The following is a 25,567-nucleotide window of genomic DNA, read 5'->3' on the forward strand; positions in this document are numbered from 1 at the left end:
TGTGAATGACAACTATATAACGTTCTCTAAGAATGTTACAATGATTGAAATGAGAGTTTAGAATACATAACCATGGTTAAAAATTGTGAGACAACTCATATGTGTGTAAGTCCAATATCCTTGAACCAAAGTATGCGTACTTTGCTGCTCAGGATAACCGGAACTAAAGTCCGCGTACCAGTACGCGTACTGTCAGAAGTTCACATCCAGTGAATTTCTGCTGGAGTTTGTGAACTGAAAACAAACTTAATCCGAGTACTTAAATCCACGTACCAGTATGCTTACTTAAGTAGGTTATTTTCTAAAAACAGTTTATTCGTGAACTAAGACATATATAAATTAAGAAATGCAATCTTTGCAAACCGTGGCTATAATGTTCATTAATCGATTCGAGTGAATCAAAATCGTTTTTGCTTCGATTGTGTCTTATATACTTCTATGATATCTAAGCAACTGAACAACTCTCTAACTAGTTCTTTTGAGTCATTTGAACTAGTTATGGTGAAGATGAATAAGGTTGATATGAAAGTGCTCATATGGCTAAATACCACGTGTATGATTCTTAATTACCTAACTTGATTTGTGATTGAAATTCTTAAATATAACAGGTTAGAAGCAATAATCAAAGCCATTGGATGTTGGTTTTTATTGTCAAAGAGACTTTTTCATACACTTATGGTAACCATTCTTGGTGTAAATCCTTGTGGAAAAGGTTATTCTTCCTTCTGAGTATATCAATTCTTGTTTATACAAGTTTGTATCTTAGAAAAGATGATCACAATACTTGATCTTCATGATTACATATTGTTTTTTGTTACCATGAGAAAATTCTATTTTTCTTTTAGTAACACGATCTCATGAGAGAATTTCAATGATTGGTCCTTAGCCCGTATTTCCTTGTGGGATTTCTAAAATTCAATTATAAATCCTTCTTCCTGGAGAAAGGTCATTCTTGTTGATCTTTCGGGAATGAAATTTTATGGGGGAGAGTTCTTAATTGAACTTGTGATTAATTTCCAAATCTTTGTGGGGAGTGCAACTACATGTAGGGGTTAACTTGTATCTTAATAAACTCCTTGACGAAGTCACTAAGTTTCGACTATGTGATATCATCTAAAGTAAAGTTGATATGTTCTCTTTTGGTCATGAAGTACCTCTATGAAAATTTCATGAGGATCGCACTAGTTTTCGTACCTTTGCCAATTTATATTGACAAAAATGGGGAGAATTAATGTATAGTTCACACTACAAATACATATGCTTTACGGATCATTATGTAAGGGGGAGTGGTTTTCATTATGAGATGAAGTATTGACTAAGGGGGAGTGATACATATCATCGTAGTATTATTGTCAAAGTTGTGATACAATTGAACTTTGATGATGTGTAATAATATTATGATGGATCTTCAACAAGTACAGGATGAACACACGCATAGTTGAAGAACCAAGGAAATCAAGCATGTCGTATTTTGGAGCTGTAATGTTTTTAACAAGTACAATCCATATGTAAAATGGTTTTGTCACTAAAATTGACAAAGGGGGAGATTGTTAGAGCATTGCTCGGTTGAACCCACTAGCGTTGGTATGTCAAGTTAGTTGTCAATTTTAGTTGCCAAAATGTATTCTTGATTTAGTATACTATGGTTAGTTTCAGACTAGATTAAGTCTAAGAAGTAGAATCGAAGCTATCCTTGGCGGATGAAGTTTGAAGACTACAAGAAGACATCAACAAGGACTTCATCAAAAAAGGTACGTGGCAATTGATTTAATTTGTATTCTTGTTCAATTCTACCTTTCTAATCTATCGAAACAAATGCTCACTCTATGGAACAGTTCCTATGACGGTAAATGTATACTTATGTATATATATACTCGAGGTTATTTGATCCACGACTTTGTGACAATGAACTTTATCCCTGGAAAGGTTCTCATATTATAGTGAACGAGCTTACGAATTCAAAGAGCCAAGAATCACTCAATTCCGAGTTGTAACGATGAAGTTATGAGTCATTTATTAAAGTAATAATTATAAGTGTTGCTGTAATTGTTACAATTCGTTTGTAGGAAACAATCCATGGTCTGTTTGTAACGGTTCACGGACTTGAGCCCAATTACGTGACTAGAAGCCATTTTTGGTCATGTAATTGATGTTTCCTTATCTAGGCAGGATATCTATTACTCCAAACATATTTGATTAACATATTAAAGTGTTTGTGATTCCTCCCTAAGTTAAAATGTGATTTACTCACATAAATACAATATTTGCTAATTAATTATTTATTTAATTATTTTGGCAAGAATTGTAACTTAGGAAAGACTCCCAAAATTAGGAGAGTCTTGAAAGTAGCTTCCAAGTTATTGTTCACTATAAATAAAGGGTTCGTGAATGCTACACGTTTTCATCCCCTTTGGAAAATTTGTGTAAGCTTCATAAGGTTGTTTTCCATGTCTTTTGTTCTTCGTGAACAAGAGTGAGATAAAAGTCTTTGTATTGGGGATCACAAAGCCGAGTTGGATTTAATCTTCGTGATTGATTATACAACTTGTAATCTAGGTTTTTCACCTCTTGTCTATTCTAAGGTTTTCTCTTCTGATATAAAACCATTCAAGAGTTGTTGATCATAAATCCTAGGTTTTGATAGATTTTAGTTTCCGACCGTATACCAACACTTGTTAGTCGAAATCAGAAGCTAGAAAGAAAACTTCGATTAAGGTATCTCGTAAAAATCCTTAAGAAGTTTTAAACAATATATCTCTAGATTTATTCTAGTTGTTCTTGTTGTAGAATTATTAGGATTTTCTTAACTTGGAAATTGATCTTTGGAATCGCCTAAGTTCACTTACGAAAATAAGGTTCACGGACTCCTTGTGTGTACGCATACTGATTATAAGTTAAAACCCTAATCTACAAGTTTGTTTTGATATTACTTTTAGCTAGTAATTTTTTTTCTCAAAACAAACACAAGATTTCAAAAACCTTGATTTACATCTAAATGGAAATCGATTCGGTATTTTGTGAAAATAAAAGATCGAAACATATCAACCATGTTGTTGTATCTTCTAAAAAGAGACTTGGGTTCTGCTAGAAGATTTACGAGAAGAATTCCTAATGAAAATCGGTGTTCTGCTAGGAGTTTTATAAGTGCTTGAATACAGCTGAAGGGGGTTGTTGATGGTGGATTTTCATTTAAGGCTAAAATTGTAAAGCCAAAATTATGCGCTGACATCCTTTAAAGGATAAAGCCATTAATGAGTGATGAATACTTCTTCACTTTACTAATTCACCTAGAATGGAGCATGTAGCAACAAATCCCATATACCCTATGAATTTATAGCATTATAAATTAATGCATGACCAGCCTTGTATTTTCTGTGTTGTTCCCGCAGAACTCTCATTATTAGTGCGACATGACGACTGAGTGTTATTTCAAAGCAGAGTAACACGAATCTCCAAGTATTAATAGTGAGGCATGCACGAAATACGCGTACAGGCTACATCTCTCGGTGTGTTATACTAACCCGATTGAGAATATTTGAATTTGAACTGTCCATATCAGTCTCAGAAACAATGATGACCACGCAAGTTGGACGCACGATTTAACCAGCCTAGACGATCCTCAGCAGGATCAGGCTACTACATTAATGACCACCAGCGGGCCCACTTATGCCCTGGTCGGTCGAATACCTACCATGCCTCCCAAACTACCATCGAACACTAGCCTGAAGTTGGATGTCCAGACTGGTATGGAGCAGCTTGGAGGAATCGTACAAACAAAGACCGTCTATGGTAGTCACAAGTTCATCACGTCCGTCCAGCTTCACTGGCGTGGATCATCCCAAAGTCGGTCGAACAAGCGCCATGGTGTACACTGGCGGACCTTCTTCCTACCTGCATGACCGACTCTTCCTTAACCTGACCAGATTGCAATATACGATTATCCAAAGTTGTGTCGGCGTGAAGAATTGAGGGTCGCAGGAAAGTCCACTAAAAACCTAAAATTTGTTCACGACCATCCAACTTCACCAGCACGGTTGGATGGCTTAGATTAACGCTGAGGTGGTCGGACACATACCACCACACTCACCACATGCCTAATAAGTGCCTCGTACAATCGGCCTCTCCAGATGAGGTGTATATCATGTATTTTCGGTTAGCCGAACTAGCTAACACGCGTCCGGTAAAAACCCTAATTAGGGTTTATGTCGCGAATCGATCACGAGCGTCCATTTTCTCCTGCTCGGATGAAGGGTCCAGGAATAGATTAAGCAGGTCCGGTGAGTACCAACACGATCACTGTGGGCCCACCTATCTCCACGCCCGATCGGCCAAGGAAACCCATGGCTGGATGCCTTGGTTCGCACGCCCTAAAGATGGCATGTTGCGCCTCTTTAAAAATTCTTTGCGGCATGAGATTTCTGTCGCAAATCGATCTCAACCACTCCTCTTCACCGGTCGAATTGAGTGGCCGAGATCACACTTTCACATGACAGTGAGGTATGGACATGTACATCGGCGTGCCGTCCACACGCATGCCCAGTTGGTCCTGCCAAAAAATGTCCCCAAGCTTGGTTTCGACCAAGATGAAGAGTGATGGTTGCGCACCTCTTCAAAACCCTAATTCCACTAACGGTCGCAGATGAATGTCACAAGATCATCTCGTCCTTTCAAATTCACCTGCTTGGTTATATAGCCCTGGTCAAGAGTTAACTGGTCAATGAGGTGTCGGGGTGATTACCATCCGCCACTCTACCACACCATGTGGTCGGCCAAGGGAGGACTTGCCTACGCAGCCTCCAAACCATCACATGAACATGGCTAGACATGCATCTATTTTAAGACGCTTAAATCGCGACTCACTCCGTTAAGCCTTAAAAACAACGATGCTTTCTCCATATTGAATATATTCAATGCATTACATGCATAGAATTCACACGATAGTTCATAAATATCGACTTCCTAAATAACATAGTTATTTAACCTAGCATCACATGCTTTCTGTGGGTCCCACGATCCACACACTCGAGACATTAATCATGTCAAAAACTTGGGGATACATACTGGGGTATTGGTCTGGCGGTTTACAGCGTGCAGCGCACAACGCGCCATCACAAGAACGTGTCAGGAAGACATGGACGGTTAGTGATGATGGGAGAAGTGGGCAAGACTTATCGTGTGACACTAACACACGCAACTCCACTACTCCATCACTCCACTTTCTCCACTTCCCACGAGAGACGTGGGTAAGGCTCAATGACTTGTATAAATAGGTTCTCCTCCCTATTTCCAAAACAAGACAACAGAAACCAAGTGTTGATACAATCGTATCCAAACACCAGAACTGATAGCTTACATTCTGCAAGCCAGTTCATCTTTCTGATACAAGTCATACATAGCCAACACCTTCACAATCTCAACACCTTCTTCTCTTTCCTCCCTAAGATCAACTCCATCTCATTCACTTTGTGACCGAAGCAAGTCTGGAACGGCCATTTCTTGGTTTAGGCCAGAATTGTACAAATTGATTTCTCGAATCACAAGCACTCTCGTGCAGTGTATTTGTTTAGGGTTTAGATTCACTTCTCATTCACACACCCCAAATTACCAAAACCGGCAGAAATAGTTTTCACCCATAAACAAAGGTATTACATCTAGTCCGAATAGGTAGTAGGAAATTGGTGTAACATCTTATAACAATGTGTGTTTATTCTACACTAGGTCCCGGGGTTTTTTTGCATTTGCGGTTTCCTCGTTAACAAAATTTCTGGTGTCTGTGTTATTTCTTTTCCGCATTATATTTGTTTATATAATTGAAATATCACAGGTTGTACGTAAGTTCAATCAATTGTGAATCCTACTTTTGGGTTGTTGATTAAATTGATTGATACTTGGATATTGGTTTTTGATATCGTCCAAGTTATTTCTTATATTCAACCGGGCTCGCAAATTCCTATTTGTTTGATTGCGGATTAAATTGAGAAATTAAGATATAACTCTTTGATATTCTTTTCTTAAGATTGAGTCTGACTGTCTAGTTGATTCTCTTGAAAGTATATTGGATTTAGTCCATACAGATTGCCAAGCGAATTATTGGGTGTGGTTGTTAGACCCCCACTTTTTCAGTATGTAATTCCAAATAGGAGAAATTTACTCACAGATACTCTATATTTAAGCTAAGTCTACATGTATCTAGCCTATGCTGCTTTGTGGTATTTGGTTGTTTGTTGATACGATCTTTTAGTTAATGGTAATTGTTGCCTCCGTGGTATATATATTTCACATATAAAATACTGCACATAGTACAATATCTACGTTCAAAATCGACGCAGTAGTCTCTTGGTTGCTAATATCCAAAAACAATTCAAATATCTGGCCTAACTTAATATTAACAGGGCTCTTGATTCCAATTCAAGGAAGCGACATACTTCAATGTATAATTGTTAATTGTTGTTCCTCACATATTATACCAGATTAGTATTGTTGTGGAAATGTTCTTCCATGTCTTAACTAGATCAGCGAGTCTAACCATATTCACAGCTTCGTTTATGCTGGAATGCAGATTATAAAAAACGGACTGGGAGTTTCATAGAGAACGTTACATCCTTGATGTTTTTGAGGTATGCTTAGGAAGTTACCCAACTGTAGATATAGTTGCACAATTTGGTTGTAGACAACTGTTTGATTAAATGCCTTGAACATTACTGCCTTATTGTCCTGAAGTCTTTGTGTTTGTATTTATATTGTGAAAAAGATTTATTGGGATTTGAGGTGTATTAACAACTTCAAATGACATTGTTTTAATGCCAGAGTAGAAATCAGGAAGAGGCAACTACCACTATCATGGGTTATAGTGGAATGATTTACAACTTTGAGCTTACGAATCTAAAAGAATGAGAAAAAGAGCTTTCTGATATACATATTATTCCTTCTATATTTGCTTAATGAACTGTGAAATTGAGTTAAATGATGGAGATGAAGCTTTTTTGTTCAATTTTCTAGGTTTTTCATCGATTTTTAAACAATATTAATGGTTTTTATTTTTATCGAATACACATAAGAGCTAATGATATAACATGAGTTATGAACTATTGTAATTTTGGCTAATGATCTTGGGTAACCTGGCTAAATTTTCTTGACACTATCTATAACTTTTTTTTTAAGGAACAAGGAGCAGATGCTCCCAATCTCATATATTGTTAAGAATTCTTACAAGAAACAAGTACATCTTAATTGAAATACATGAACAAATACAAATTCTAGGTATTCTAAAATACAACAAAAGTAGTAAATTCATGTAGTTCGTTGAGAAATCGATGCTATTTGAGGGATGGTGTGAAGTTTCTGATTCCACCATTTGAATTATTGTTCTTCAAGGGAACAAGTTTATTTTCTTCTTTAAGATTTGATGCTCCTATAACAGAGGAGTAATATGCATCGTGTATCGAAAACACGATCACGTCCGGTAGCAATGGATCTTCATGGTAATGTAGATCTACGTCAAGCCAATGCAATTCGTCCTCGGAGATGTATTTGAAACGATTGCAATAATCGATAGAACCTCCTTGAAGGCTATATGAAATTGTTATACAAATATATAACAATTAGATTAATCAGAAATATGAAAAGAACCCTAAAAATTGCGGGAGCAACAATTTGTTTTATCAAAAACTATACAAACTAGGAAGACTAACCTTGATCTGCCAGGAAGATCCGAAATATCAGATCAAATCCGGGTAAATCAAGATAAAAACAAAGAAGATTTTTTTTAACGGTTTATGGGAAAGGAGAGAGGTCAGGGTCACATATGAAAACAACTGAAATTACGGACATCATCTATAACACAAACATGACTAACAATATCTTTCAAGTAAATTGGTCACATATGAAAACCACAATGCACTTTATTAGTATCTGAAATTCTGCATATAAATGTTGAATCACATTTTTTAATGGCAGAGCCTAGATACACAAGGGGAACAACTTGATAAGTTTAGTTGGTAGGGTTATTTGATTAATCTTGAAGAGTTATTCATGATTATGGATGTTGTAAATCTGAAACTGCATTTTTTGAAGGTGGTGCAACCTCTAGATTAACTTTATGAGGAACAAAAACTCTATTTTTGTGGGGCTCATTTGATTGTTAGAAAACATTGGAGTTAGATGGAATGACCTAAGCTCTAGAAGGGTTAGAAGTTCACATCCAACCCAAAAAATACATCCCCACCAGTATGTGTATAGATGCACATGCTTTAACTTTATCGATAAATTCTTTCGAACGTAAACTCAAAATAACTAGTAAAGAAGCACCGTGCATTTATTATTTGTTTGTTTTTAGGGTGGTTGCAACCTTACAAACAATAATTTTACGCATGGTCAAGATTGATACTTAGTTTTTAATTCAGGTTTTGCTTACTTTGATTAGTTCTTTGTTTCTGAAAACTCAAGTCTCAATCTAAGAAGTCCTAATTTTTTGATAGCTCTAAAATTTAGCTAATATTTTTTCAATCTTTTTAATGCCAAATTTTTTGTTTCTTTTTCGTATAATGAATGTTTCGCTTATTTTCCAACATCGGAAGAAACCCATCTCAATTAAGTTTTGGTGCTTTACTTTTTTTGAAATATTTTGTCTCATTTTCGGGAGCTTTTACCTTCTAAATGCGAAGGATTGGTTTTTGTAAGAATGATAGCATCCTGTTAGCTCGGTCAACTTGCAACCGTTGCTATCTCAAGCTTGTTTGTCAAGTTTATTTTCCAAAACTATAAGTCTTGATTTATATTCTACTTATAGCTAAGTCTCGAATTGGGATAGAAAGTGTAGTTGAGCATTAGACTTCACGAGGTTCATCGATTGAAGACGAATAACTACTAAGGGGAGCTTGTGGAACTTCATCAACAAAAGGTATGCGGAGACTTGAACTCATCTATCACTCAAAAGTCTATCTACTCTATCTCCTATTTGAGATAAAAGTCGTATAGCTATATAGACTTCAATTATGCACATTTGATATTTCGAGCTGAGTTAAACTCGCTTATATATTTCTCGAAATATGTGTTGGCAAGCTTTCGCTTCAACCAAGTTCATCTTATATTCTGGACGAAAGTCAAAAGATGATCATGTGAAAATCGCATTGTAACATCTTACATGATTTGTGTGAGACAGTCATTTGATGTAGACTCAGAATGTTTCGTATTGATCATTCGATCACTTGAAAATTGCTTTGAAGCTAATAGTGTGTGTGAGACAGCTATTGTCGTCTTCCAAGAATGTTTCAATGGTTGAAATGAGAGTTTAGAACAATTAGATTTAATCATAGTATGCGTACTTGCATATATGTAATCCAAGTCTGGGAACCATAATATGCATACCCGTATGCGTACTGGTTGGTCTTGTGAAAGTCCGGGAACCTTGTACGCATACGGGTACACGTACTGGCATGAGGTTCAGGTCCGGGAATTTCTGCTGAGTTTGGAGGTATGCATACCCGTTCGCATACTGGCGAACCGAAACTTAGTCCGACCTCTAAGGTATGCGTACCCGTTTGCATACCTGAGTGGATAATGTTCTAAAATCGATTTGTTCATGAACTAATACATTTATATAATAAGGAATGCAATCTTTTGAAAACCGTAGATATAATGTTCATGACTTGATTCGAGTGAATACTTCTATAAGAATATAAACAATTGAACAACTCTAGAACTAGTTTCATTTGAGTCATTTGAACTAGTTATGGTTAAGATGAATATGGTTGATATGAAAGTGTTCATATGGATAACTTCGGTTAACTATTGTTGAGCCAACAAAGGTGTACACGTTTAGGTACGGTTACCCATATCTAAATGAAGTCACTTTTCATTTGTGTATAACAAGCTAAGTTCGATCTAAAGGTTGAAAGATATTAGCTTGAGTCTAATCAGGTTTTCATCTAACGGTGAATATTGAATGCGTTGTTACCAAGGTAACATTGATTGCAAACTCTGATTTGAAGACTATATAAAGGAGAACTCTAGCAACTGGGAAACCTAATCCCCACACCTCTTGTGTGATACTAGTTGCGACTAGAGTCGATTCTCCTTTAACCTTAGGTTTTTCCAAAACCCTGTAGATTAACGACTTGAAGACTTCATTGGGATTGTGAAGCCAGACCCAACTATTTTCTTTGTAGTTGCGTATTCTGATCTTACTGTTTTCTATCGTGATTGAGTACTATTTTCTCTAAGATTTGCTCGATACTTAATCTCCGATTGGCAAGATAAAAAGTAGGCACAAACATCTTCGTCTCATCGTTTGTGATTCCACAATATCTTGTTTCGCTACCATACGATTAAGATTATTGTGAGGTGGTTGATATTTCTAGGATGTTCTTCGGGAATATAAGTCTGGTATATCAATTGGTTCCTGTTCACCTTGATTTATCAAAAGACGGAAGAAAACTCATAGGTTTATCTGTGAGACAAATTTATCTATTCAATAGACTTTTCTATGTGAGACAGATTTTTTTATCAAGTCTTTGACTTTGGGTCGTAGCAACTCTTAGTTGTGGGTGAGATCAGCTAAGGGAATCAAGTGTGTAGAATCCTGCTTGGAGGGTGGATTCGGTCTCAACTACATTCCTGTTTGAAGTATGATAGTAGGCTAGTGTCTGTAGCTGCTTAATACAATGTGGTGTTTAAATCTGGACAAGGTCCCGTTGTTTTTCTGTTATTGCGGTTTTCTCGTTAACAAAATTGCTGGTATCTTTTGTTTTTCCTTTTCCGCATTATATTGTTTATCTTTATAATTGGATTTGCACAGGTTTGTACGTATTCGATCTAAATAGGTACGTCTGCTTAATTGTAATCGGTTATGCGACTTGTTTCTTGTAGATTTCGTATCTTGATCCATTAACCTTTACTTTTCGCCAAGTAACTTCTGCCACCTAGACTTTGATTTTTTTTTCTTTCGTCATGATCCAACCCCAAATCTCGAGTTCCATATCTTAGCTCTTGGTAACTTCAGGTCTCGTCTCTGCTTGTTGCTCTAGAACTCAGGTTACACACGTATCTTGATCGTTACGTCTGGCACATAATCACGTTATTCAAGTATGTAATCTATTCGATAAAGTTTTTTTTTTTTTGATAGGTAAAGAATTTGGTGCTGGCGAGTTTCGAATCCCACAGAGAGGACCATCATAATCACTGAATCTCTGTTCCCTGCTTTCTTTTCGATTCGACTTTCTAAAGGTCTGTAAGGGATTTGAAACTCGCCAGCACCAAATTCTTTTATCTATCAAAAAAACTTTATCGAATAGATTACATACTTGAATAACGTGATTATGTGCCAGACGTAACGATCAAGATACGTGTGTAACCTGAGTTCTAGAGCAACAAGGAGAGACGAGACCTGAAGTTACCAAGAGCTAAGATCTGGAACTCGAGATTTTGAGTTGGATCACGAAAGAAAAAAAAGAATCAAAGTCTAGGTGGCAGAAGTTACTTGGCGAAAAGTAAAGGTTAATGGATCATGGCGTCATCAGTGGACTCACAGCAGTGGCCTTTCCTGAGGATCCTCTATGTGGGTGGTTAGATTCTTACTTTAAACGTGTTTGATAATTGAATTCAGGGCAATGTTAATCTGATACCAAATGTACACAAGATGATTTTCGAGAATGGTAATCTAATAAATGATGATCCACTCTCAAAGAGATATCTTACAGCAAACATGACCAGAAGAACAGCATGCCACCTCAAGGAAATAATTCACATCGTTCCTAATTTATTTCATCCAAAATACCAAACACAGACACTCAAAAGAAGCAATCTGTCATAGTTCTTGGTTCATTTCATCCAGAAATATAAAATACAAACACCGGAATTCATCCTTCGAAGGTCGCTCCAGCTTTCTTAACCTCCTCGAGCACTTTTTCAATCTGTGTTTCTGTCAATCCTTCCAGATAAAATCCTCGTTCAACACCCATGTCTGTGTAAAGGAACCAGTGTTAGTTCTTAAAGTTCAGGCAGTAGGAAGATCAGTCTGAGTTATTTATCACTTTAGAAACCAAGTTAAAAATTATACATACAATAAGTAAAACAAATATAAGAGTACTTGCTTGGGATCCAAAGGTTTCGCAAAAATCTAGATGTGAACAGGTTTATTTATGTTGTACTTGTTATTAGAAGACGCTCAGTGCCTCAATCTATCAAATGGGTTGCTGTTCCAAATATGAGCATTGCTATATGTTTACATTACTATTTTGGTCATCAGGATGGTCAAAGAATTTTTCAAATAGCCTCCACCTTATGCATGACCATTTCCCCTTGCTGACTTGAGTCTAGTTAACCGACTAAACAATGACGACAATCAAATAAATGGACGGATTTGGCCTTTCCATCATTTGGGGACTCATAGATCTGGGAGATATGGTCCACTCCCCCTTCATTACTGACCTTCACTCACCAACATGATTAGTAACAAAATTGGCCTGGTATATGAGACACTCTTCCGGACATCTAATTATAGCTTATGGGAACCAAGCACATTCATGAAGAAAACCTTAACTATTTCCCTGTGATGGCTTCAAGGAACAAAAGTCTATGCTAAATCAAAAACATTAAAGTACACTGATCTATCATCTATGTGAATCACAGACTGAACCGTTAATAGTTTTTTATATTTTGTAAGTAAGAGTATGTTTGGAAACGAAAAATAGGATATGTAGGCCTTTAACCATGAGATCCAAATACCAATTCTTTCAAACAAAATATTATGCTAATTTGAAAACAAGAAAGACCATACCGAATCTGGCCCACAGCTGAGGCTCTACTCCGCTGCATTCACGGATCAATATAGGCAGCTTTGGGTTCAATGTCTTCAAATCTTTGTAATTCTTCTGAACAAATTCTCTGTGTCCAGCAAATAAAGTATTCATCATTGATCACATAACTAGGTGCGAAAGTGGAACCACACAATTACAATTCAAATAGATCAATAAACGAGATGAACAAGGTGGATTATTATATATATATAAAAGAAGAAGGAAATACCTGGTTTGGGCACTTGCCGGGGAAGATTGGCAGAACAAAACACGGAGTTCTTTAAGATTCTTGGATAGCTGTCCTCTCCAAGCCATCTCCCTCTTTCTCTCTAGATCACTTGTCTACAGAGTGCAAACAAAAACCTAAAAACCAAAAAGAACACGGTTGCAGATGGAAAACTTTTTAGTTTTTCAAAAATACAAAAAAGGAGAGGAAGATATGCTGTGAAACCAAACAAAAAGGTTTACTCGTAAGTTTTCCTGCAGATGAACAGTGGTATAAAGGGTGATTCTGGGTCTTCATCAAAAATAAAGAAGTCATATATCTTGAAAGTTAACAGTTTCATACCCAATTTCAGCTACTCTCACTTCATATAAAGAGGGGGATACCACAACAAATATTAAATCACCGATTCACCATATGATCATTAGTAAGTGAGAGACCTTAACATGAAAGAGTAAGAGCTGTTTGATTTATGTCTAAATATTGTACTTAATCTTTATCATCTGAAATTTGGACAGCAATTATTTTATATTATGATTAGAGTTTGGTGCCTAAGTGAATTGTTAATGGACGTCAAGACTAATAATTTATGCTCAAAATGTCAAAGACTAAGAGATTCTTTCCCTGGTGAGACAGAAATGCAAGTGAAAGCATTAGATGTCGAGGAGTAATGATTTGTTGGCAATATCTTAAATTTGACATTATAAATTGAATGAGCAAGATAATGATGATCACTACTGGAATAAATGAAAGCATATGAACTGACTAAATATTTACTGCTGTATCAGAATGACAAACAACAGTCGCTTCAAAGCCTTAATCACCGTATGTACAACTTCTTAAGCCGTCTCTATTCTCTTATAATCTGTGAATATCAGAAACCCTAGAACTCACAGACCAAAAGAAGTCATTAGAAACTTTAAATTATTTTGTGCACTGATCAATTTTTCCAAGTCAAGCCCCGTGCACTTAGACGTGGTTTACAAACGTCAAGTGCAGTGCACAATAAACTACTAAACATTCTTGCGGATAAATGTAACCCCAAATTTAAAGAGATTGGACGGTATTCTAAACCAATTCTCAGGTAGATGAAAGTTCCTTCATAGGGCTAAAATCTTTCTAACCCAAGTAACATACGTTGTAATCACAATTGCGGGTAATAGTCAAAACCAATAGAGCAATAGAAATATGCACTCAGGTATTGCCCATAACCAGGAAAGCATCACATACTCAACACCTAAACAAAAATCCAATGATCCACAGGGAAACAAACAAATCCAACAATAACTTATAACTAAAACCCTGACTTGTTCTGTTACCAGACACTTGAGAATCGCAATGTCATATATCTGAAGTGTGGTTTTTCTTCACACTCAATACCATTAAAACCAATTGAAGATGACTAACTAAAATCAGATTCAGAAGTTCAGCCACGGACAGTAACATAGAACCTAATATTAGTAGATCTGAAATGAAGATAGTTCCACCAAAAATCAACAGGAAAAACAAAACATTGAACTCAGTATGTAGGACAATTTTAAAGGATATAATTAAATTTCAATCTACTATAACATGAAACCCTAAATTGCGAATCTCTTATTTTCTTATATGAATACTAAGATAATTTATAGGATTTACTTATACAATCTACCTGAATCACGCTCAAATTTCTTAAGCTTTTCTTGATTTCAGTTGAGGGTTGATTTCATTTCTTTTCTTGATTTCAATTTGAGGGTTCATTTCGTTTGATTGTTTCTTGATGTCATTTGACAGAATGACATCCCGTCAGATAATAATAAAAATGAGCTTCTGTATAAAACTAGCAACGGTTAAAGGATAAGGATTCATTAACTACCTGAAACAAAAAGATTCGCGATTTTCACTTCTCTCAACTTTTCTCTTCTCGATGAAAAGAATCCTTGCTTCTGTAGACAGAAGAAGGAAAAGGTGAGGAGTGGTTTTGGAATAAACACAGAGGGCATTGACTTCGGGCTTGCATCTCATTTGGGCCTTATAAACTGAAACTTTCTACAGTTAAATGGGCTTAATAGTATTTCAGCATAATTACAAGAAGCCTGTTTTGACTCTTTTGAGGCATATTCATTTTTTTTAACAAATGGTGATAAAATAGAGTCACTAGATAAAAAAGACCATCAACCCTTATCCATCCATTTTTAATAATGGCTAATATATCCTTATTTAATTAGTGTTGATGATATTGATAATGATTAGATGTTAATGATTATGATTAATTAGTGTTGTTAAAGATTGATTAAAATTAAGTAATTAGTAGAAAAAAAATCTGTTTTTTGTGAGAGAGTTTGACGTTTCGAGAGGAAGAAGAAGTGAATAAAAACCTAGGTTATAGAGATTTATGAGAAATCTGAGAATTTTGTGATTCAAAATGGGTGATGAGGAACTTTATGCTAATATAATACACAAGTATAGTTGTACAAGATGATAAGTTCCTTTCTTTAGGTTGAATTCATCAAAAATTTTGTTTTTTTCGAAGATCTGTTCCGCGTTCGGCTGAAAACTAAAGGCCGAACTTTACGCGCGAAGAACCATTCGGCTTATAAATTTAAAGTCGAACCCAAGTATTTGAATTTTTGTTTATGGTTCGGCTCATTCTAACTCGTCTAATAGTTAGCCGAACCTTAATTTTATTCGAACTAGTCTACAGTATAATGTTTCGCTCAAAATTTAGCAATACCAAAACCAGCTGAACATCAATGAATCTCTAAACCTATTCAAGTTAAAATTCCGGCCGAAAACCAACCAGATTCGAATCAAACGAACCTAATATTTCCCTAAACAACATCCTAGGTTCGACTCAAATTATATTTTTCAAGATCAGCCGAACCGATCTTCTGAAAAAGTAAAAACGAAGAACAAGGCTAGGTTCGTCTAATAATTTTGGGCCGAACCAATATCTGTAAATCCTACTTTCATCTTCTAAATCCTATTGAATCGATCAAACAAAAGAAAAACAATCAAAAACAAGATGGGTTTGTTTCAAATACCTTCTAAAATGCATTTGAGAGCAATCGCGATTTGGATTTAGCACTCAAATGTATCTAGTTTTGATTTTAATCGATGATCAAAATATTCTCATCGAAAAAAATGAAACTATTTTTTTTTATTATTTTCATTAGTTGCGATTTAATTTTTTAATTTAGTTAAAGATTTTTAAATAATTTAATTAGTTTTAGATTAATTTCTTAATAAAATTGAAAGTTATTTAAGTAATTTAATCTAATTAAAGGGTAACCTAGTATGACGTGCCAGGCAAGTGGCGCACAATGATTGCGCGTTACAGAGTTGCAGGCCAAGTCAGTGTGCAGCCAGAATGGTGCAACACTGCGTAGACTGTCAAGTGCTAAGGATGGCATAACCCGGCAGGGCCAGTGAAGCGCAAAGGTGGTGCTACACTGTAAAGACATTTGGCTAAGTAATGAAGCTTATTGGACGACACAATGAAGCTTCATTGAGGGATTGGCAAGACATGGCCAAAGTTGACAGATGTAACACGTGATGTTGGCATTGATGCATATCCGTGGAATTGAGTTGGCTCAAACTCAAGGATGATGCAAGAGTGAAAAATAGGCCAGGAGTTGGTCTATGGCATAGTCCTAAGCTTTAGCCAAGGCTTGGACAATGCATATGCAACAATGGCGGGGCCAAATGCGACATTGGTATCAATTGCTCAGGAAAAAGGAATGCAAATGATGCATATGAAGTATGAAGTTGAACTAAGCAAGTCAAGACTCAATTGGCAAGGTATTTGGATGTTGGCATCCAAATAAGCTAAGTGCAAGTTGAGTAAAGCGCAACCATTGGCAGGGCCAAGTTGCGAAGTGCAATGATTGTCGGATTTGAGTTCAAGATGTCAGTTTCGAGTGTGTGTGCATCACACGCATGCCAAAGTGAAAGAGCAGGTTGAAGACGGTTATAAAGGAGCTTTGTAACCGAGTTTGGCATGTCCTACCCGTTCAAGACAAGTGTGGCGCAATTCTGCAAGCCAGCACTAAAGTTGGCAGTTAAAAAGTAAGGCTGGCGGTTAGGGGAACAACCTATGGACATATGGTTGTCCATAGGCGTGCAACTGTGTTGCATACGGATTGGCCCTGGTTCTTGGCATTATAAATAGCCATAGAACCCTTGTAAATGAGTGTTATTCGTTTGGGAGAAGAACCACTAATGTAGAGTGTTTTAGGCATTCACCAAGAGGGTGAATGTTCTGTTTTGGTTCATGTGATGGACGAGTTTTGTAATCTTCCTTTAATGCAATAAAATGGATTTGTTGCAGTATTCTTTGTGTTAATTGTGATGCTGGTTCGGTATGCGAATTGTCTAAGTACATGACAGAACCTCTTATGCTTATGGGGGCATGAAGAGTTAGGGAGAAAGAAGAAAATACTTCCGTTGTGCAAAGCCTTTAGAGTGAAGGCAGATGCGTACTTTGATGCGAGTATGCAAGGCTGAGTGATTCTGGGTGAAGTTGATTCACTGAACCACAATCATTGCTGGTCATGTCCATGAAAATTTTAAGCGAATAAATGGGAGTGTGACACCTAGTAACATCATCATGACTAGGACACCCCTAATAAACATATCCTAGATGGTATCATCATTTAGTATGCCTCAAAACCTTTCAGTATGCCTCAAACAGGTTAGCTAGAACTACTAGGGTTTTAGGTTAACTTAGAGAAAGAGAAGAACAGACTTTAAACAGAACTTTGTTATTGATTATAATTGTACAATCGACTTACAAAGAGACTCAGCATCAATAAACTAAAACAGAGTGGTCTTTTTGGCCATCCACCGTCAGTTGTCCTTGAGACAAATCCTGTCGTTCGTTTTTGATATGGGGTATCGGATCTTTTGGCGGAAAATGGGTCAAAAAGTTTCAGGTCTGGTGAAAAGTTTTAACACCAAAACGTGTCACGACCTAATCAAATCTTGGTGGTTCCGTTTTTGCAGTTTCAATACGTGGAGAGCTGTCGCTTAAAATTTGTTCAAAATTATGCCATGCGTACAAATCTTTAGCGGTTAGATACGAATCCTATTCCGCTAACTGTGGAAACCGTAATTAGTCAGTTTCATGGAAACAAAAAAAACTTAACTCTCTACATATTTTCCTGCTCAATAATTATTTCGCCTTCTTCATTGTTGAATGGACGTAGTAGAGGGTTTGTGGCTTCTTTCTCTCTTTACCTTAAGTTTTACCACAAATCGTCTCGCAAAATCCATAGCCCATATAGAGAGGTAGAAGGTGAGGGTTTGTGGCATCATCTTGGACATCATTAGCCGAGACTGAGGTTGGTTTGTTGATGTGAATTTTGCAGGTGAGAGTGAAAGTGAGGAATCCATCAATGCCACAACGGAATAGAAGAAAGAAATATGCTGATTAAGTTCCATGATGATGCTAAAGGTTATTGTAATAATGAACGGTATGTTCAGGTAATCATCAATCCCATTTTATGCTGATTAAGTTGAAAAATTAAGAAAGAAATATGGTGGTCTTCCTTAAGTTGGTGGAGTCTCAAAGGTGAGATTTTTCTTTCTTACAATTTTTTGAATATTGTTCTTCAACCGTGGATTTGGCTAATGTTGGTAATGATTATAAACGATTATGGTCCTCCTGTTCGCATTCCGTTTAGTTGTTGTTATTCTCATTTACTAAGCGAAAATATTCATGTAAATGGTTTATCCGGCAAAATTATGTAAGTTATATGTTTTTGATCCATTTGTTTGACCAACTTTTTATGAAATGCAGACCAAGGTTATGGATGGAACTCCCACAATAACTATTCCAGTAACTATTGCATGATCTTCAAAGAGATATCAAACAGTTATGTGTAAGCATCAATTTAATGTATGTTTAACTAAGGAAAGGAGTAGAAGAGTATGGATACCAAAATTTTTGTACATTGTTGGAGGCAGTTGGAGAGACTTGGTACATAACTTGTCAGTCTCTGCTTCCCTTATGATCTTTCTCTATGTAACGCTGGGTGTTTTAGTGGCCTCCCGGAGGCCAGTGATCTCCTCTTCATCCAGAGTAGCATACTTTTTCAATTTTTCCACTTCAAACATCAAAACTTCATAATCCAAGTGTTTTTGTACACTTCGTTCAAAGTAAATATATTGTTTAAACTTGGTAACTTCCTCTTCTTTATTTTGATGTTGCTCTTTTTTTTTCAATCACTACTAATTTGATCTTACCATGTGCAATGGATTTATTGGTGTCCCTCGTCGGATCATTCTCTTAAAACACCAATGGCGGCAATTGTTTCTTTGTAATCCATCAAAGAAAATTGGAGGGAGAAAATAATATCAGTTACAAAGAAAGCAACAACACTAAGTGGTTTTCTATTTTCTTTGTGTTTATGTATATTTTTGGTTTTGGTGTCTTTCTATATGTATGTTGGTCGATCAATATTGTTTCTTTTATTTTCTGAAGATGCTACAGGGTATCGATACTGCTGCAATATCACTGCATGTTGGTAGGCGCACACATTCTAGAGAACTCATCGGCTGGCACATTCACAAATCCATCATCGGTCTATGCGAGATTTAGAGATAGCAATTGCAGTTATATTTATGCGCTTTTGTTTTGCCTCACTTATTGTGTAGGTGAGAGTCGTGTCATGAAATTTCTCTATTTTGTTAATAAATTAGATACAATTTATTCATAGTTAAATTTTAAATTCAATGCCTTAATTTAGTAGTTCTCAAATGTTCTCAAAGGATGTTTGTTTAGTATCCTTTTTAATTCTGGTGTCAAATTGGTTATTTATTTTCTCATTTAATTTCGCTTGATTGTATTAATTGTTATTTACCATTGTCCGGAATGTAATGGTACCAAACATGGAAATTGGTAATTTGCTTAAAAAGTTTGTAACATTTGAACCTTCGTGGTTTTTTCCCATCATATCAGTGGTGGGACTTTATATTTGGTTAATTCTGCAACCTCTTCCTGTAGTTATTTATAGCTGTTGTCGCCTGAATGGAAATTTATGTCTCTCTTTTTTCTTCACTTTTGTTCGTTCTCTTCAATCTCGATGAGGACTTTTATTGATCTCTACTGCTCATCTCTCTATGTTTGCAAATCATGCAGTACTAAACTAACTTAATTCGAGTATGTGTTTGCAGTACTAAACTGACTTAATTCGAGTATCTGTTTACCGTCATTTATGATTTCCATTTCGATTTTCCTTTTTCTGTCTTATAGTTTGTTTAACTTTTTATTTTTGGAAACAAGTAACTCTTTGACAGACTATAAGTTCCTCATTAGCAATATAGCAAGGCTATCTATAAAAAAAATTGTTGGCCAGAATGGATGGTATTGGTCTTGCATGATAAGAATGGCGTGAAACCAAACTTGACGCCCAGAGCCAAGTACTCAATGCAGAACGTAAGTTTATTTACCTTCCAGTTATAATGCAATGTGAAAATGAAACTATTTTAAAATGCGGGTACAAACTATACTTGAATAAAGTTCATTCCAATCCAGCTGATACAGACCTTGCCCACTTTGAAACCATCCACAACAATTTGTAAGTAATCCATGTATTCCGTACATTTACTTAACGTCATTGTGCACCTCTATTGTTCTTCAATTATTTAATGAAGGTCAAAGTATTTGGAAGGAACATGCGTCTTTTTTAGAAGGAAACAATTCAAGGATAGTAACTTTATTTTTATGGATGCACATTATCTAGAAAATAATCCACCAGACGAAAGGATTTCGACGTCGCGAGCCAGAATGATCAGACATGCCGATAGCCGGGACAAATCATAAAGTCCCACGCGCCGAAGGCGCACGAGAGGTTGAGACCAGGCCGAAGGCCTGGGTGATACCCTAATATATATATACACTAATTCCTTGAACTTCAAGGCAATGTGTTTCCTAACTGATTATAGCTTCGTAATACAAAAATACCAAAGACAGAAAACCCCTAATAAAGAAACTATTGTGTACAACTTTGGGTCCCGTTGAAGATGTCCTGAATGTTGTGTTAACAAGGTTTCAATTACAATAATGGGTAGAATCAAGCTAGATAATTAAATATGTCAAACTAGATTGACGGCATAGATAGTGTGCGGATGGTAGGGCTGAACATGGTTTCGGTTTTCCGCTGGAACCGGACCGAACCAGACCAATTAGGAAGAAACCAAACCGAACCATTTACTAATGGATTGGTTATGGTGTAGAAAATGGAAAACCGATAGTGTTGGTTTTGGTTTGGTTTGATCTCTAAAACCGAACCAAAAACCATTGGAAAACCGATTAATTTTTAAATTTAGTTTCTACCTTGATTAACAAGTATTCGATTCTACCCATTGATTTAGAGGATAAATAAAAACCCTAAATCTAATATTTCAGTATGATATTCTCCCTCTTTCTCTTTCTCCTTCTCTCAGTCTCCTCCCTTCTCCACCCCTAACTACAGCAGTCACTGCTGCTACTCGACTTTCTTCTTCCCTTTTTCATTCTTTTTTGTTTATCACTAACTAAATTAAGATATATTATATATCTTCTTTTGATCTCTAGATTTAGATTAAGCTTTAACTATTCTTGATATTTTTTTATTTATTTTTTTTGTATGTAAATTTGTGTAAACCAATACTATCGGCAACTACGATTTTTTTATCTGTGAATTTGTGTATCTTTTTTTTTGTTTGAGTCGTTTGACATAATTATTGGTTAACCAAAAACCACTGGGACAAACCGAAACCGGCTGGAACCATTTAGAAACCGAACCAATGGTTAATGGATTGGTTTGGTTTAGATTTTTAGAAACCGATAGTATTGGTTTCGGTTTTGGTTTGGCTAGAAACCGAACCAAAACCGACCATGAACAGCCCTATGGATGGGATTGCATGATGTCATGGAAGGCCGAGTGGTAGCAAACAAAAACCATGACCAGGCGCCTTTTTCTTTTTCAGTTGTTGAGAAGACTCCTAGTTAGAGAGTTTGAGCTAGTTATAAGCTTTCAGGCTGTTCTCGTGATATGGTATGAAGCTCTCTAAATCCTAGCCTTCTTTTCTCTTATCTAAAGTAGGTTTCCATAAGGCAGTCCGTGCCTTGATAAAAAGACCCTTGCAATTGCAACCTTGTCTTTAATTTTCTCCCACAAAAAATGTTTTTATTTGGATAAAAATGAGTTGGTTAAGAATTCGTTTTGGAATTGGGTCACACTCCTGTTTTGGTGCTTGCAGCCGAATAAAGGAATAAAACTTGGTACATAGAATTCTTTTCTTATTTGTGGTAGTTGTCACATTTTTATTTTTGTCCTGATTGACAACGTTCATTGTATATTTGCCATTCTGGCAATACAGCATCACAACAAAATTTTCCCAAAATAAGTAACCACTTGGTGGTTGTTGGTGGTGGTTATTTGTTCTTGAATTCTGTCTTTGGTCACTGTGTTATCCCTCATATCTCACTTTGTTCTTTCGGGAGGTGCCATCCCTGTTAGACTAAATCCCGATTCAATGCCAGAGACATTCTACCGGTCCTGAATCTCTACCTAGGTAGAACCTGAATGAGGCAACGACAGCCAAACAATAGAAGGCATTCATATGCAATTTCTACTCGGACACTAAAATGTGCAGAATTGGTGTATGCAATTGCATACAGACCAGGATTTGTTCTGTTAATATTGTGCAGTCAGAGGCTTTGTACGTTGCTTGAACTTTCGGTGTCTAACTTCACAATCAATGCAGATTCTTACTGCGGACAAGTATATATATGAGTGTCACAAACAATATGCATCATCAATCTTCAATACCACTCTTACATTAATAAACATGTTGTACCGGGTACAAAATTTAATATGTACAGAACAAAGATTACAAAGTATAATCAGCAGGGTCTTTTACATATCCTGGGTCTCTCCTAAGTCCTAAAACCCAAACCTGTTTTGGATTTTCATCATCAAAATCATATTAATTAATTTTTTTTTATTTTTTGTTTTAACACTCTTGTATTCTTACATTAGAGGCAACAGATCTAGCCCAATATTTCAATTGTTCTTTCATGTCTCCTGCCGATCTTTTGTCAACCCAAGCTGGAACTGTAGGTTTTGATGGTTGTACTAACCATGCTTCGGATAGATAAGGTCTTCTTGTTGTTTTCTTTTCATTTTCGTCTGCTTCCATATTTACTGACTTCTTTTCTTGTAAACCAGGAATTATGTTAGCCAAACTTTCGTTAATTTGTTCTGTATCAAATACAAATCCTAAGTCCTTGAATCCTTGTACTTCTTCCACTTCGAGATCGATCTTAGTTGAAGAACTCCTTTTGTAACTTAAGCTTCTTCTTATCACTTCTTTAGTTGCACAAAGTGGGGGAGTCCTTGTTCCATCCTTACGTATGCTGCTATCTTCTTTTTTTGACCGGTGTCGAGGTATTCCCGGGCTTCGCATCGCCGGCTGTGGTCCAATCTAAATCAAATAACAGATAAAAGAGACGATTAGAAACAATTTATGACCTGTGCATTATAATTTGTACATATCTATTAATTGGTAGAGTGGTCCATTTTACTATTCATTTCACCATTGCTAAAATAGACAAATTGGATAAACAAGCCAAAATCTTGAAAATGGTAATTAGTATAGTGTTAAGTACCTTAGGAATATTTATTGGAGGCATAACATCCGAAGAGGTAAGCGATGATTGCCGAGATAACTTGCTTGATCTGCGAAGAGATTCCTCCTCCTTCCTTAAGGGTGGTAAAGACGGGGTTCGAAGCAAATTAGGAGCAAATATTAATGACTCCTTTGAAGAATTGGTAATAGAGGCTGAATCTTTAATCCCCTGTTTCTGATTCCCAGTAACTATTTCTTGAATATTGTTGGAATGTCGTCTATAGTCTTGTTGAATCTCAGATTCCTGTGTAACGCTTTTTGAAGAGCTAAGTGATGCTTGCCTTGTCAATCTGCTCACTCTTCCATTAGATTCTTTCTCTTGTACAACCTTGTTTGATCTTCCAACTGATGGTGGAAGCGATGGAGCTCGAAGCAAACTATTATAAACAATAAAGGTTGATATCTCTTTCGTCGAAGAATTTGTAATCGCCTTAGATTTCTTCTCCTTATTAACCACCATCTCTTGATCATTCTCAAAAACTGTCTCTTGAACGTTATGCATCGAATTGTTGTACAACGGATCAGACGACTGCCTTTTATAGTATTGGAACTCAGAGTCGTGTACCTGTGGAACAGCTTTGGAAGAGCTAAGTGAGTATTGCCTAGACAACTTGCTTGAAGATCTTCGATGAATTTCCTTGTCTCTTCCTAATGATGGCGGGAGCGATGGGCTCGTTCGAAGCGAACTCTGACGAACAAATTTCCCGCCGTCTTTTTCTTTCGGTAAATCATCATCTTCATCATTGGGATGAGTAGTTGAAGAAACATTGTCATCAACACCAAATTGATTCTGCTTCTTTTTCTCCTCCTCCTCCTCCTCATCATCATCAAATCTTATATTCTTATTATGGTTTTGAATACTGTTCCATAAATCAGTTGTAGACAACATATTCTTTTCTTTTCTATGAAACAAATTCTCAAAAAACCAATACTCATCTAAAAGCTGATCCAGTTCTTCTTCTTCCTCCTCTCCTTTGTATTCACTTTTGAAAGATGATGCTAACGATGAAACAGTACTGGACAATAAATCCATAACTACAACAAAAGAATCAAAAAAGAAAAAATATTTTGGGGTTTTCTTTGATGTTTTTCTTGTAATGGTGATAGTTCTATTTGTGGGTCTCTCTCTCTCAATATGAAGAAGCCATGTGAGATGCTGTTCGGTGACCTTCTTCTCCTCACAATACAAACTCTCTGTCAATATGTAGATACAAAATTATTGTATGTGTAGATATATATGACTTTATGGGAAGTTTTTTTTTGGGATTTAGAGATTAGAAAGAGACATTTAATAGGAACAGCTAAGAAAATATGGAGTGGTGATTCGGTTGAATGATAATAAGGTGTGTATGAAATGTGAATTTGTCATGACAGCACACAAGCCATGTGCTCGTTTTTTGTTTATCAAGCCAATAATAATAATAATAATGGAAAGAATTTTTTTAATTTTATTTGTGATTTGAATTGTTTTTTTGTCTTGATGATGAAACAGCTGTACTTTGAATGCCATATAAAATACGATGATATAAATAACAAAACCATTACCTCAGGTTGTTTTTCCCTTTCTTTCTCAAAAGAAGCCTTTACAAATAATTTTATGTCCGGGGATCATTATTTTGTTTAGTAGCCAAGAAAAGGTCTTCCATCTAGACCCGCCGTTTTGTGGGTCCCATACTGCGAATATCCTCGGTGGACAATCCAACCATTTGATTGATAATTTGCTCGATTTGGAGTAAAATAACCCTGATTTAATTTATTATGATCAAGTGGACATAATTAGATCTAACTAAATATTCAAGCTTGTTCGTTTTTCGGGGATTAACAACATTTGTTATTTTAAGTAGATCAAGTGGTGACTATTATGTCTGTAAAAGTTCAGAAACAACGCGATTCC

At 36.2% G+C, this 25,567-nt stretch overlaps 2 protein-coding genes across 3 annotated transcripts; both read right to left on the minus strand.

The window, feature by feature from the left end:
• Window positions 1-11,574: 11,574 nt before the first annotated feature.
• On the minus strand, window positions 11,575-14,997 carry LOC113307873 (NADH dehydrogenase [ubiquinone] 1 alpha subcomplex subunit 2-like). Of its 2 annotated transcripts, none has more exons than XM_026556340.1 (4): window positions 14,873-14,997; window positions 13,024-13,157; window positions 12,776-12,882; window positions 11,575-11,959 (listed from the first exon to the last, which is right to left on the minus strand). In XM_026556340.1, exons 2-4 carry the CDS (start codon window positions 13,107-13,109, stop codon window positions 11,856-11,858), a joined length of 297 nt encoding a protein of 98 aa, XP_026412125.1. In that variant the 5' UTR covers window positions 13,110-13,157; window positions 14,873-14,997; the 3' UTR covers window positions 11,575-11,855. The 2 variants fall into 2 exon arrangements, with proteins under 2 accessions (XP_026412125.1, XP_026412132.1); XM_026556347.1 differs by lacking the exon at window positions 14,873-14,997 and adding an exon at window positions 14,669-14,805.
• Window positions 14,998-22,779: 7,782 nt separating this feature from the next.
• Window positions 22,780-25,135, minus strand: LOC113307887. Its single transcript, XM_026556358.1, has 2 exons — window positions 23,654-25,135; window positions 22,780-23,469 (listed from the first exon to the last, which is right to left on the minus strand). Exons 1-2 carry the CDS (start codon window positions 24,704-24,706, stop codon window positions 22,999-23,001), a joined length of 1,524 nt encoding a protein of 507 aa, XP_026412143.1. The 5' UTR covers window positions 24,707-25,135; the 3' UTR covers window positions 22,780-22,998.
• Window positions 25,136-25,567: the final 432 nt, after the last annotated feature.

This window comes from Papaver somniferum, chromosome 1, assembly GCF_003573695.1.
Source record: "Papaver somniferum cultivar HN1 chromosome 1, ASM357369v1, whole genome shotgun sequence".
Lineage (NCBI taxonomy): Eukaryota > Viridiplantae > Streptophyta > Magnoliopsida > Ranunculales > Papaveraceae > Papaver > Papaver somniferum.